Source organism: Gallus gallus, chromosome 8 (assembly GCF_016699485.2).
Source record: "Gallus gallus isolate bGalGal1 chromosome 8, bGalGal1.mat.broiler.GRCg7b, whole genome shotgun sequence".
NCBI classification, from domain to species: Eukaryota; Metazoa; Chordata; class Aves; order Galliformes; family Phasianidae; genus Gallus; species Gallus gallus.
In genome coordinates, this window is record NC_052539.1 from 10,425,577 (window position 1) to 10,437,717 (window position 12,141).

Below are 12,141 nucleotides of genomic sequence, written 5' to 3' on the forward strand. Positions count from 1 at the left end.
CTAGATCTAAAGCTGAAAAATATGGCAGGCAAGACTGTCAGTCTCTGAGTATAAACAAAGTCTATAATTCTGAACAGTTACCCACAGGCAACTTTCACAGGTAACTTCCGCTTTCTATTAAGCTTAGTCCATCAAAGCTGTTAACAAGCAAATAGTTATCCCTTCTCTCCAAACCCTCCTGAAATGATCTCACTGCACGAAGGAACAATCCTTATTCTTCTTGCACAAAAGGTCCTTCACAGCAGTGCAAATCCTAGAAATCTGGGGAAGGAAGAGATCAAAGATGATGATGACATGCATGGTAAAGGGATGCATATGCTGCCATTCAACAAGACCTGGACAGACTGGAGAGCTAGGCAGAAAGGAACCTGATGAGGTTCAACAAGAGCAAGTGCAGGGTCCTGCACCCAGAGAGGAATAACAGCATGTACAGTACAGGCTGGGGGCTGACCTGCTGGAGAGGAGCTCTGCAGAGAAGAACCTGGGTGTCCTGCTGGACAACAGGTTGGTCATGAGCCAGCAGTGTGCCCTTGAGGCCAAGTAGGCCCATGCTATCCTGCAGTGCATTAAGAAAAGTGTGGCCAGCAGGTTGAGAGAGGTGATCCTCCCAGTCTGCTCTGCCCTGGTGAGGCCACATTTAGACTACTGTGTTCAGTTCTGGGGTCCCCAGTTCAAGAAAGATGGGGATCTCCTAGGAGTCCAGTGGAGGGCCACAAAGATGATTAGGGATCTGGTGCATCTCCTGGGTGAGAAAAGGCTGAGAGATCTGGGACTCTTCAGTCTGGAGAAGAAAAGTCTAAGAGGGGTTCTCATCAGTGTTTTTAAACATCTAAAGTATGAGAGTCAAGTCAATGGGGGCAGACTCTTCACTAGAAAGCAACAGTAGAACAAGGGACAATGAGGAGAAACTGGAACGCAGGGAGTTCCATACTAACGCAAGGAAGAACTTGCTTCACTGTCAGCGGGACAGAGCACCTTCCAGTGAGGGTGTGGAGTCTCCTTCTATGGAGATATTCAAGAACTGTCTGGGTGCCTAACTGTGTGACCTGCAGTAGGGAAACTGCCTGAGCAGGGGTTGGACTCAATGATTTCTAGAGGTCCCTCCCAACCCCTACAATTCTGCAATTGTGTATGCTTAACGTGGGAACAGCTCATGATCTCACATGGTATGGCAATATCCATTCCCAAAGTTAAACAACATCAATGTTTCTTTTAAATAAATAATGACATTATTCTATAATAAACATTTTTGTTTAATCATTACAAACCCTTTTATCTAGTCGTAGTTTTGTGAATTCAAAGCATTTCAATTAGTATATAGGGAGAAAACAATGAGGTAGGAAAAGCTACGCAAAAATCAATGGCTCAAAGAAACACTGTGTGCCACATTCATCATCTAACCGTAGAAACATTTTAGTAATGCTATTACTATGATTTAGTGCCGGTGACTTTGTAAAGCATATAAAGCTAGGAAAAACATTTTTTTTTTTTTTAACCTGAATTTTCATGCTTCAGGATTATAAAAGTTAAAGGCCAGTAAGTTACTCTAGATGGCATTAGAGTGCATAAATAGGACCTGGACACAAAACCAGTTAGTTAGAGCTCTGAACTACTATCATACATGGAAACCGAACCTGAAAAAAGCCTACAAAGTATCTGGTACTAATTTAGAACCAAATCAAAGAAATTTGGAGAATATGTACGCCTTCTTGAAACTGTTGAGCTAAAGAAAATAAGAAAAAGTCACTCTGCTTGAACCTCAGCATTTATGAGTTTATGAGGATTTCAGTATCTCACATCATAACTTCACTCTGAACTCCATTCCCATTCCTGAAATAAGCTTAACAAATCTTACCCCAGATATTGACATTATAGTTCTTTTTAGTTTTCCCAGCAACATTTGTCGCTTCGCAAGTGTAACGGCCAGTGTCCTGTACTTGAGCTCCTTCAATCTAGGAAGAAAACAAAAACCTGGATTTTTTCTTACATTGTTATATAGGAAGATTACAGGATGAAGCTGCTCAGGTTTTGATTTTTATGCTTACACCTGTCTCTCTAATATTAGTAACAGTACAACTCTTGCAAAATCTGTAAATAAATATTTAGGTGTCTGTTGTCTCTCAGTCCTCATGCACTGCCCTGTTGCCCCATTAAGGCTAATGCTATTCAAGTTCTAATGCACACCTAGCACCCTCCTGATGGGTACACTTCCCAGGAACTTCCTGATGCATCCCAACTGCCCAGCTTACCTTCAGCACACTTCCATCTTCAGAGATGCTAAGACCTGGTTTATTCAGCAAGGGTCGCCCATCTTTGAGCCACATCAGCATGGGCAGGGGAACAGCGTTGCTCTGGCAGAGCAGCTCCGCTGCCTGGCTGATGAGCACAGAGACATTTTGTTCCTCTCCCATGATGTTTGGTGGAACTACAGCAATAAATCAGAAAAAGAGGCCTTTGGGTATTGCAGACTTCCCATAGTAAGACATACTGTAGAGTTAACAAGTCTTTGTTTGACAAAAATAATATGGCAGTTGCTACCTTTTTGACATCCAACTTAGGTCTTCTTTAGATCTCAATAAACACCAGAAATTTTCTTATCTACAGAATATCCTCTACATAAGATATATAGTAGTAAAAGATCAGCTTCAGAGAAGTTGCATAGATGTACCAGGGCTAGGAGAAAAATACTCGAAATACATCTAGAAGGGAAATTCACCATTACATAAAGATTGGAGAAATATATGTTCCTGGTAAAAGGACAGAAGAGTTAACAAGTGTAAAGATTCACAAGATAGTAATCAAGCCTGGCCTAAAATGTCATAAACTGTTCCAGACAGCGCCAGCATGTCTACTTGGCTTTAAGAAGAACTCTGACTTTAAGAAGAATTTTGTCCAGAAATGGTCAAATACAAAAGACGGAATGAGAATTCAGAGAGTTCCAGCCAAGTGAATGGGTTAATGAATTAATCATCAGTAAGATGTGATTTACCAGCACGTTATTGCCCGTTCTGCGGTGTTTCTAGCTAATTTTTGCAATTGTTGGCACTAAGCATTCTATTTAAGTATGTACAACAGTTGCAGCAATAGCCTCACTATCACACATTACCAAATTGCAGGAGAGAAAAATCAGCTTTTGGAAGAGAAGTTGTCTATGAAGAAGACAAAAATGCTTCTGGGCACATTTAAATTGCAGCCCATTAGCTGTTCTTGAATGGTATTTAGAAAAAAATCAACGCGTACTTTTCCCCCATTTTTAACATTAGCTGTTTTTCCAAAAACAAAGCAATTGAGAAACAATTGAGTACTAAACTTTGAAAATCAGCAAGTGAGCAATTTTCTATTGGGAAAGTGTTCACAGCTGGCATTGAAAAGAACTCCCCAGATTGAGGAAATATTACACCGAGAAGACGACATTATATTGAAAGATTAATGACTGAGAACTGCTTGCTGTCCATGGCTTCACATCATTATTCACAGCTGAGTCGAGTGTCCTTTGCTAACAGCAGGCTGGCTTACAGTCAGATGAGATTTTTAGACTACTGAAGCAGCTTTGAGTTGTTAACAAAACACTGACACTTCACGAATTTTAAAGTATTTCAGCCCGAGACACAAACTGCCTTGAAAAAAGGTGAGATGTGTGCATCACACTGCATTGCTGCAGCTTAGCATCAGCTCTCTACTGGAAATTCCCTTTCCCACATTAGAGACAGTGAGACAGAATTTGAGAGCCCTCATGATAAACTTAGTTTATCTCATTTAGTTAACAGCAAACTAGAACTGGGGTGCTCGAGCATGATCCAGAGGACAACTCTTGCTAGTGCTCTTAATGGAAGATATGTTCTTAAATCCTTAAAGCATTTGATAGGGATTCCCCTTCCTTTCCTTCCATTTTAAACCAGAAGGCATACTCACTACAGACTTAACATTAAGGCAACTTTAGGTCTGCAATTAAATACTTGCAAAATCAAAACTCTTCTAGCAAGAATTACTTTACCTAGTAAAATATATCCAGTGAGCTTTTTATACTTTTTGCATACTAAGACTGTTTACTTAACCTAATAAAATGTTGACCAAGGCCAAATAGAAGAGCTTTTGTTGCTGCATTTCCCTCACTTTCTAGCTTAGTAATCTGTTAGTTCAGAAACTGCATGTCTGGTTGTCCAAAATATGTGAGCAAGAAGAAGGGAAGCAGTGGGACCATTCATGAGAAATACTATTGGCTTCACTTTGAACAAAAATATACTGAATATACTGACTATAGCACAAGGGAGATTACAGAAAATCCCAAAGTTGTACTCAGCAGACTATCAATACAGTTCTCAAGATGTCCTAAAAAATAACACTAACAATAAAGGTTTGTTTTTCTTGCACAGGAAGTATTCATCAAAGCAGTTGATTTCACAGTTTGGAAAAAATTTAGGGAAAATTCTGGTCTCTGTGCATAAGAAATATAGTAACTAAAAACAAATTTGTTTATCTTTCTTTGTAGAACTCACAAAGGCCCAGATTCTTTATGAGTATTCTGGAACTTAACATTGGAAGGTGATCCACTACTACAGAAGGTAAATTTATTTCCAAATACTTTTCCACCAACTACATTTCCCCCCAGCTAAATGAACTGAAATGCATGTAAAAGGAAACTGAGTTCATGAAATATGGAAAGACAGACACTAGACCTTGGTGTACTGTTGGACAGTCAGCTGAATATGAGCCAGCACTGTGCCCAGGTGGCCAAAAGGGCCAATGGCATCCTGGCTTGTATCAGGAATGGTGTGGTGGGCAGGACTAGGGAAGTCATCCTGCCCCTGTATTTGGCATTGGTGAGGCCTCACCTCAAGTACCGTGTTCAGTTTTGGGCACCTCAGTACAAGAAGGACATGGAGGTACTGGAGCAGGTCCAGAGAAGGGCAACAAGGCTAGTGAAGGGCTTGGAAAATCAGCCCTATGAGGAGAGGCTGAGGGAGCTGGGGCTGTTTAGTCTGGGGAAGAGGAGGCTGAGGGGAGACCTTATTACTCTCTTTCAGTACCTGAAAGGTGTTTACAGTGAGAGTGGGGTAGGTCTCTTTTCACTGGTGACAGGTGACAAGATGAGGGGAAATGGCGTCAAGTAGCACCAAGGTAAGTTTAGGTTGGACGTTAGGAAACACTTCTTTACAGAAAGGGTGGTTAAACACTGGAATAGACTCCCCAGGGAGGTGGTTGAGTCACCATCCCTGGATGTGTTTAAGAGCTGTTTGGATGTGGTGCTCAGAGATATGATTTAGCAGAGGGTTGTTAGAGTTAGGGTACTATGGTTAGGCTGCGGTTGGACTTGATGATCTTTGAGGTCCTTTCCAACCTGAGTAATTCTGTGAGTCTATGATTTTGTGGTCATGCTTCAGTCATAGATCAGACTTAGAGAACTGCTGCTGTCATCTTATGTGGGGCTGCAATGTTGGCTTATCCGGGTGCAATATTAGGTCAAAGAGCAGAACTATATCCTCTCTCATACATGTGATATTTGATCCTGGCCCACAGAGTGGTGGTGAATGGAGTTCAATCCAGCTGGTGACCAGTCACTAGTGATTTAGCAGAGGGTTGTTAGAGTTAGGGTACTATGGTTAGGCTGCAGTTGGACTTGATGATCTTTGAGGTCCTTTCCAACCTGAGTAATTCTATGATTCTGTGATTGGTTTCTGGAGGAATAAGGTTTAAAATTAATCTAATTATGCCCATGGTAACTATATGTTAATCCAGGTTGTTCCAACTCTTAGACTAGCTTAGTGCATCACACATTTCTAACCACCTCAGATCCAGCTGCATTTCAAATTATTTTCCTCCTGTGACTTCTTAGTTAGATTATTCATGCCAGGTTAAGTCCTAACAGAAATATTACTTTCTGTGACAGCCTCGCTCAAGATGGCCCTGCAGAAGCTCAGTAAGAGTAAAATTACAACAGTAACTTTACATACACAACTTCTAACCATCTCTTGTCATTTCTTCTAGCGAAAAGGGACAGAGATTCCAAAACCAAAGGAATGGTAAGTAGATCCATGCCACTTCTGCACTTATGTATACAAATAACACTTGTTCTCAAACTCCAAAAGACACCTTGATATTCCTTGCTGTAGATACAAAATGTTATATCCCAATTTAAACTTGAGTTTGCTGTGCCAGAATCTTGACTTTATTGACTGCCTCTTGCAGATGCAAAAAGTAGCCATGACTCAAGTCACAAGTGAATATCCTAACCACAGTGCCTTTACAAGATTAATCTAAAAGCCAAACATGAAAGCAAATAACATAGCCAGCAGTCTCAATTAGCCTAAGGAAACATGCAATCTTCTAACTTGTAAGATTTCCAGAGTTCTGCTTACAGTTGCCATAGAGTTAGAGATCAGCAGAGCAATCACACTTTTCTCCCAACTAATCTGAAAGCAAAAACAAAACCACAAGGGTTCTTCAATTCCAAAAGCTTCTCTCCACATACAGTAGTGTAAGATTTCTAAAATGGCAGATCATTGTTCATCCTCATTTCACTGGCATACAGAACATTCAGTTGTCCAGGGAAACTTCAAACTTAGCTACAGCTAAACTCCATGCCTTTTCACCTGACAACACATTTATGCTCTTTGATATCTGTACATCACTAGTTAACTCTAAGAACAAAATATAAGAAAGCATCTTATACAAGCTGCAAGAAATCAGAAGGAAGCCAAACAAGCTACAGGAAATGAGGAGGACCGATGAATTTACATGAGTGCATTAAAAAGAATATAGAATTAACTGCTTGACACAGTTCGGAAAACTGGCAAAGCACAATAGCTAAAGTGATATCCTGCTTCTCAGAAGAGACAAAGCTGTCTTGTTGGGCAACTCAGTATAGGGTCATGATTAGCACTAAAAAAGACACCACAATTTTGGCAAGTGGTGGCTTTCAAGCAAGGGCCTGAAAATGGAAAGATCTGAGAGCTCTGTGGCAAATTCACATTAACTCATTAGGACCACTGAGCTCTCACCCCCATAACAGCTTTTGTATCAACGTGTAACTCACGCAAAGACAAATATGCATTTTGTCCTGTCATTTATAAATGAGCCTTTGTGTACACAACTTACAAATTCATTGCTGCAGCTACATTTCTTCAAGGATACACAGAATATATGTACTTTAATATGTCTATGTGCATACACATATATATGTATATATTTTTTACTTACATACATGTACACACAAACATACCTCCTGATCTATTTGGATTTCATTATGGGTTGGAACAACTTTTCTTCAATGTTACTAAACATTTGGACCACTAAAGCTCCACGAACAGTTTTCCTCATTCAAAAAAAAAATTGTCAGAAAATCTCACCATAAACTCTGAGATCTATATCTCTTTGGCTCTCTCCTGCAGCATTCACTGCAACACAGGTATATTTTCCTGTGTCACTTATCTGAGCACTTGTCAACACCAGGACTCGGCCCCCAGACAGAATCTGCAAAAGAAACACAGCATATTTAGTATACATGCTTCAATGTAACGCAGAAACATGAGAATGACTAGGTTTTATTCCAAAACAAATTACTTGTTTTGCTACTGATTTCCGCCATCTATATTTTACATACACTCTTTCCTGTACTCCATTGTTCTTTTTTATCAAGACTTGCAAAAGCAAAAGTCTGGCTTTATGCAAATCATAGGAAACTCTTGAACTTGAAGTCTCTGCAAGACATGGACATTCCCCTTTCTCACTAGTTTCAAACACTGTCACAGTTTCTCTCTGTGCCCAAAGTAACCCACAGACACAAATTTCACCTCTCATCTTTCAGATCATAAAAATAGCTTTCAGAAAGCAACAATGCCCTATTATTTTGATTCAGAACCTTCTCCTTACAGCAGGGACTTGTTTTTCTCCAAGCTGTTATTTTTAGTAATGAGATATTATGCAATCTTAAACTCTAAGGATCTCTTCAGTGTAGAAAGGCGGTTCAGTTTAGTCTTCTTGCCAGTCAGTGAAAAACTTGCTTATGGAAACTTTTACTTAGTATGACATCAGTTGAAAGGACCACCTTATTTCAATATATCCATAATGAGCACGTTTTGCACAGTAATTACGTAAGCTTGCAACAATATCCCAGAGCAAAAAGCCTTATACCCTCATACCAAAACCTCCAACTTTGTCTCTATCATTAAATTGCACAGGCTTTACAGGCTCATACCAAAGCAGATGGCAGGATTTGAACCCAGTACCTGAAGTCCATCACTGAAGCTGGAAACAGGACTGCCGTCTTTTAGCCATGTCAGGATGGGTGCAGGGATGCCTCTTGCTTCGCACTCCATTCGCACAAGGTTATTGACCACCGCTGTCACCGTGTCACTGCTGTCAGAGATTGATGGTGGGACTGAAAAAAGAAAATAAAGCCGGAGCAGCTATGTAAGAGTTAAGATAAATCAAAATGAAATTAAATGGGATGCTTACTTTTAGAACTTGCTTCTCTTCCTGCAAGGTACTATACTGTTGGAAAGATTTCTAACATTAGCACTACTGCCATTTGTTTGCTCTGTGCCAAATGCTGCTCTTACTTACATAAGCAGTCAGATAACTTTGGTGAAACTACTGTCAGCAAGGTAAGTAGGATCAAGTCTGCAGCCCAGAGAACAGCTATGACACCCAGGAACCAGAACATCAAACCTGAAAATATTCCCTCACTTTTATAACATTCCATCTAGACCTCATGAAAGGCATTAACAGTGGTGGAGATTAATTAGAGAAGTTTATATGATAAACCGAATAAACCAAATATATACAGAGTAATAAATCAGTCTTGCAGAAAATACACTTACCAGTTCCATCCGTACAATATCTGCCTGTCTGATGATAAAAATAATCTTAATGGGACACATCAAAACAATTATTTTAAGTGTAAGGCCTCGTAAATTTTGTAGAACTATGTTTAAAAGGGAGACAGGAACATACCTGAGATTTCCAGTATACTTCTTTTGTTATTTCTGTACTTCTTCATGAGCAAACAAGTGTGGGCATAACACTGGCATACATTTACAGGAGAAAACAACAGCTTTGGAATCAAAAAGCTGTTTTCTGCAGACATTCAACATTTGCAACTTAAGTGTTAAAAAAGAGAGATGTTTCATTTATCAGGAAAATCAGAACAATTGTTCTGATTTTCCTGATAAATCAATGTTGCTTCCACCACTTAAAACTTAGTCATATACCTGTACTTTCACTTTTCACACTTTTCAAATCAATCACAAAAGCTTAATGCTTGAAGTCACTCCTAGAAAAAGATGAGAACAGTGCATTCTACTCATATATATCCGACATGAGAAAAAAATGTTTATGTATTCTTTAATGAAAATGAGATGCATTAATAAATTCAGCAGTCTCTAACAGCATGCAGCTCAGGCTACTCATCCTAAGACGAATTTCATTAATAGCAGATAACCCAGGAAACATGCAAGTATGATTTTATACTCTTTTTTTCAATGTACACACAGTATCTCCATCTTATTTCAGCAGCATCCGCTGTTCTTAAATGTTGGAAAAGGTTGAAGTGGTGAGAAAGAAGTGCAAAAATCTTAGTACCATGAAATCATAAGAATATACTAAGCCAAAATTCAACCTGCTCCCTTCAAACTGAGTAGGCCTGCCTAGTTGTTAAGTGTGTGGTATCAGGCCTTTTTCTTAATGCAAAAATGAGCTGATAATTTCTACCACAGCTACTGCATCCACAACACTCTATTAACAACAGAAGCTGTTGAATACAACCAGCAGTCAACCAAGATAGATGCTCATTCACAGGGCCAGCTGCCATACAAAAACACAGAGCAGGCTATCAGTAAATTTGATGCAACTTTCTGTATGACACTTCAGAGTCTGTTCTTCCTTTAGTAGTCATTCTTGCTTTCATTATTAACAACAACAAAAAAAAAACCAAACAACAACAACAAAAAAACCCCTCTGTCTTACCAAACTCAAACTCCAAATAAACTGGATGATAACCTCATTTTTGGTAAATCCAAAAAGCACTCCCTTTAAGTTTTGCACCACACAAGCTGAATTAAGAAGGTTCATAGATAGGTGTTTCAGCTTCCCTTGATGCAATCAGCACTGGCTGCAACTGTATATATTTCTATTCCGGTAGGGGAAGTACTTTTATTTGTGTAGTGTTTGCCACTAAGTGAGAGAGTATTAATTCCTTAGAAAACTCTGTAAATTTCTGCTGAAATTCCACTACCTATAAGAAGATAAACATATACTTAGGAGTTATTTCTCAGTTTAAACAGTATAATGACCTTGGCTCTAAATATTTCCTATGAATTCATCACTGGGTGAGGTTAACTGCCCTTGACCATGCCTTGAGCCCTCATTCTCTCCCATGACAGTCATTAATCTAACAGAAATGTATGGCCCAACTCCATATTTGTTAATTAACATTAATAGGAACTACATACTAAGCATGCATACCAGCCTGGGACACCGTGCCAAATTTGGGCCACAGTTTTGCGTTTAAGATGCCCACTGAAAACCACTTACATGCATACGCATGCATCAGAAATAGGAGTTTGGATTAGAGCCTGATCCAAAATCCACTGAAATCAGTGGAAGAGCTGCTATTTGGCTTTTGATCAGGTGTCGCATTTCTGCAAACACCTACACTTTGACTTCGCCTCTTTAAACACAGTACATTTTTCTTTAAGATTCTTGCACTATGAAAAAACACTTGACTTGTGTCCTTTCGTTATCTACTGTAGACTTTGAAGTCATCTACAGTGAAACACAGCAATTTCAAGTCCTTCTGAACTCTTTAAATGATAATATAAATATCTTTTCCACAATTCTGGTGTCTCTGCTCATTCTTCCTAAAAATCAAATTCCCTTATGACATCTTCCTAATATTAAAAACATGTATCCTAATATCACTAAGGGAAAAAACAACAACAAGGAGTGAATGTGCTCCCTTGAGCCCTGCTATATCTCTTCCAGGATGATGATGTGACGAGACTTCTGAGAAGATTTAAAAGAGCAAACATGGTGCAGGTAGGAGTTTCTCATAAGTTTTGTAATACTTACCATGAACCTGAAGACTGTAGGACAACTCAGCTGTGCCTGCAATGTTGACAGCCACACACTTATAAATGCCAGTGTCAGAAATCTGAGCACCCTCAATCTCCAGAACCTGACCCTTGTTCAGAAAAGTGACACTTGCAGCACTGGTGAGTGAATGACTGTCTTTGTACCACGTGATAGCTGTAAAATTAAATGGAAAAGTTGTCAGAAGTATTCCCCCTGACAAACAGGTCCAAATATACTTCAGATTTTCCCTCAGAATTGTCAGAGACATAAAACCAACCACACAATATATATTCATTAGAATTAATAACAGTAAAAAGTAGCCAGGAAATGAGAAAATCAGTAACATCTGTGCAAAATAATGACTATGCCTACAGGATTCAATAGCAAATTTGAAGCTATTGTACATGCACACCATGTGCTTATGAAATAATGTTCTGAAGTTAAGAAAATGTAACAGAAAGCATCTATTTTGATGATGTCTAGTCATCTAATACCAAGGTTGAAAACTACACAAATACACAGTATGTATCATTTTTCACCATTTACCCTGAAGTATTGCTACATTAAACTGAACCAACTGAGAAGTTTAGATTCAAAATGCAAGCAGCCATAACAGAGTTCATCTCAAAGGCTGAAAAATAGGAAATGAAAACTGAAAAACTGGTATTACTCCAGAACAAAATTAATAAAACGAAAAATCAACAAAAAATGAGGACATTTTTGCATCTCAGCCAAAAGATGTTACTCTTCTTCAGCAGAGCTTTTATGCAAACTAACACTTTACTGGTATCGCTTCACTCTTCAGTTAGATGAGAACAAACAGATGCAAGCAGCCTGGTTTACAAAGCTTAGAATATCATGAGAACCCAGAAAATCATTAGTATAATCTCTATCATTCGGGAAAGCCACAGAAACTATGGTACACACACAGAAAACATTTGCATTTGCAGAATGCAAAACATTTGCAGAAAACATGCCAGAGGCCTGAAGCAAATAGAGAGAATCATATGGTTTTCCAGAGACTTTAGGCAAGGTCCTAGATATGACCCCATTTGACAGGTACACTCAATA

The 12,141-nt window shown here is 39.1% G+C and overlaps 1 protein-coding gene and 1 long non-coding RNA gene across 29 annotated transcripts in view; one reads left to right on the forward strand and one right to left on the reverse strand.

The window, feature by feature from the left end:
- HMCN1 (hemicentin 1) overlaps positions 1 to 12,141 on the reverse strand; it is a 281,366-nt gene that overhangs the window by 78,993 nt on the left and 190,232 nt on the right. For 27 of the 28 annotated variants that reach the window (XR_003076395.3, XR_005861916.2, XM_046944923.1 and 24 more), the window contains 5 exons: positions 11,068 to 11,244; positions 8,226 to 8,377; positions 7,347 to 7,470; positions 2,250 to 2,425; positions 1,856 to 1,952 (listed from right to left, as the gene is read on the reverse strand). Coding sequence is in view for 26 of the 28 variants with exons in the window: in XM_046944923.1 (XP_046800879.1) it covers positions 1,856 to 1,952; positions 2,250 to 2,425; positions 7,347 to 7,470; positions 8,226 to 8,377; positions 11,068 to 11,244 (726 nt within the window). In the remaining 2 variants the exon portion in view is untranslated. The remainder of the gene's footprint in view (positions 1 to 1,855; positions 1,953 to 2,249; positions 2,426 to 7,346; positions 7,471 to 8,225; positions 8,378 to 11,067; positions 11,245 to 12,141) is intronic. The other variant, XM_025153033.3, reaches the window with a different exon arrangement.
- On the forward strand, positions 4,505 to 8,459 carry LOC121111393. The gene is made up of 3 exons (XR_005861918.2): positions 4,505 to 4,562; positions 5,986 to 6,020; positions 8,178 to 8,459. It is a non-coding gene; the product is annotated as an uncharacterized LOC121111393 (long non-coding RNA).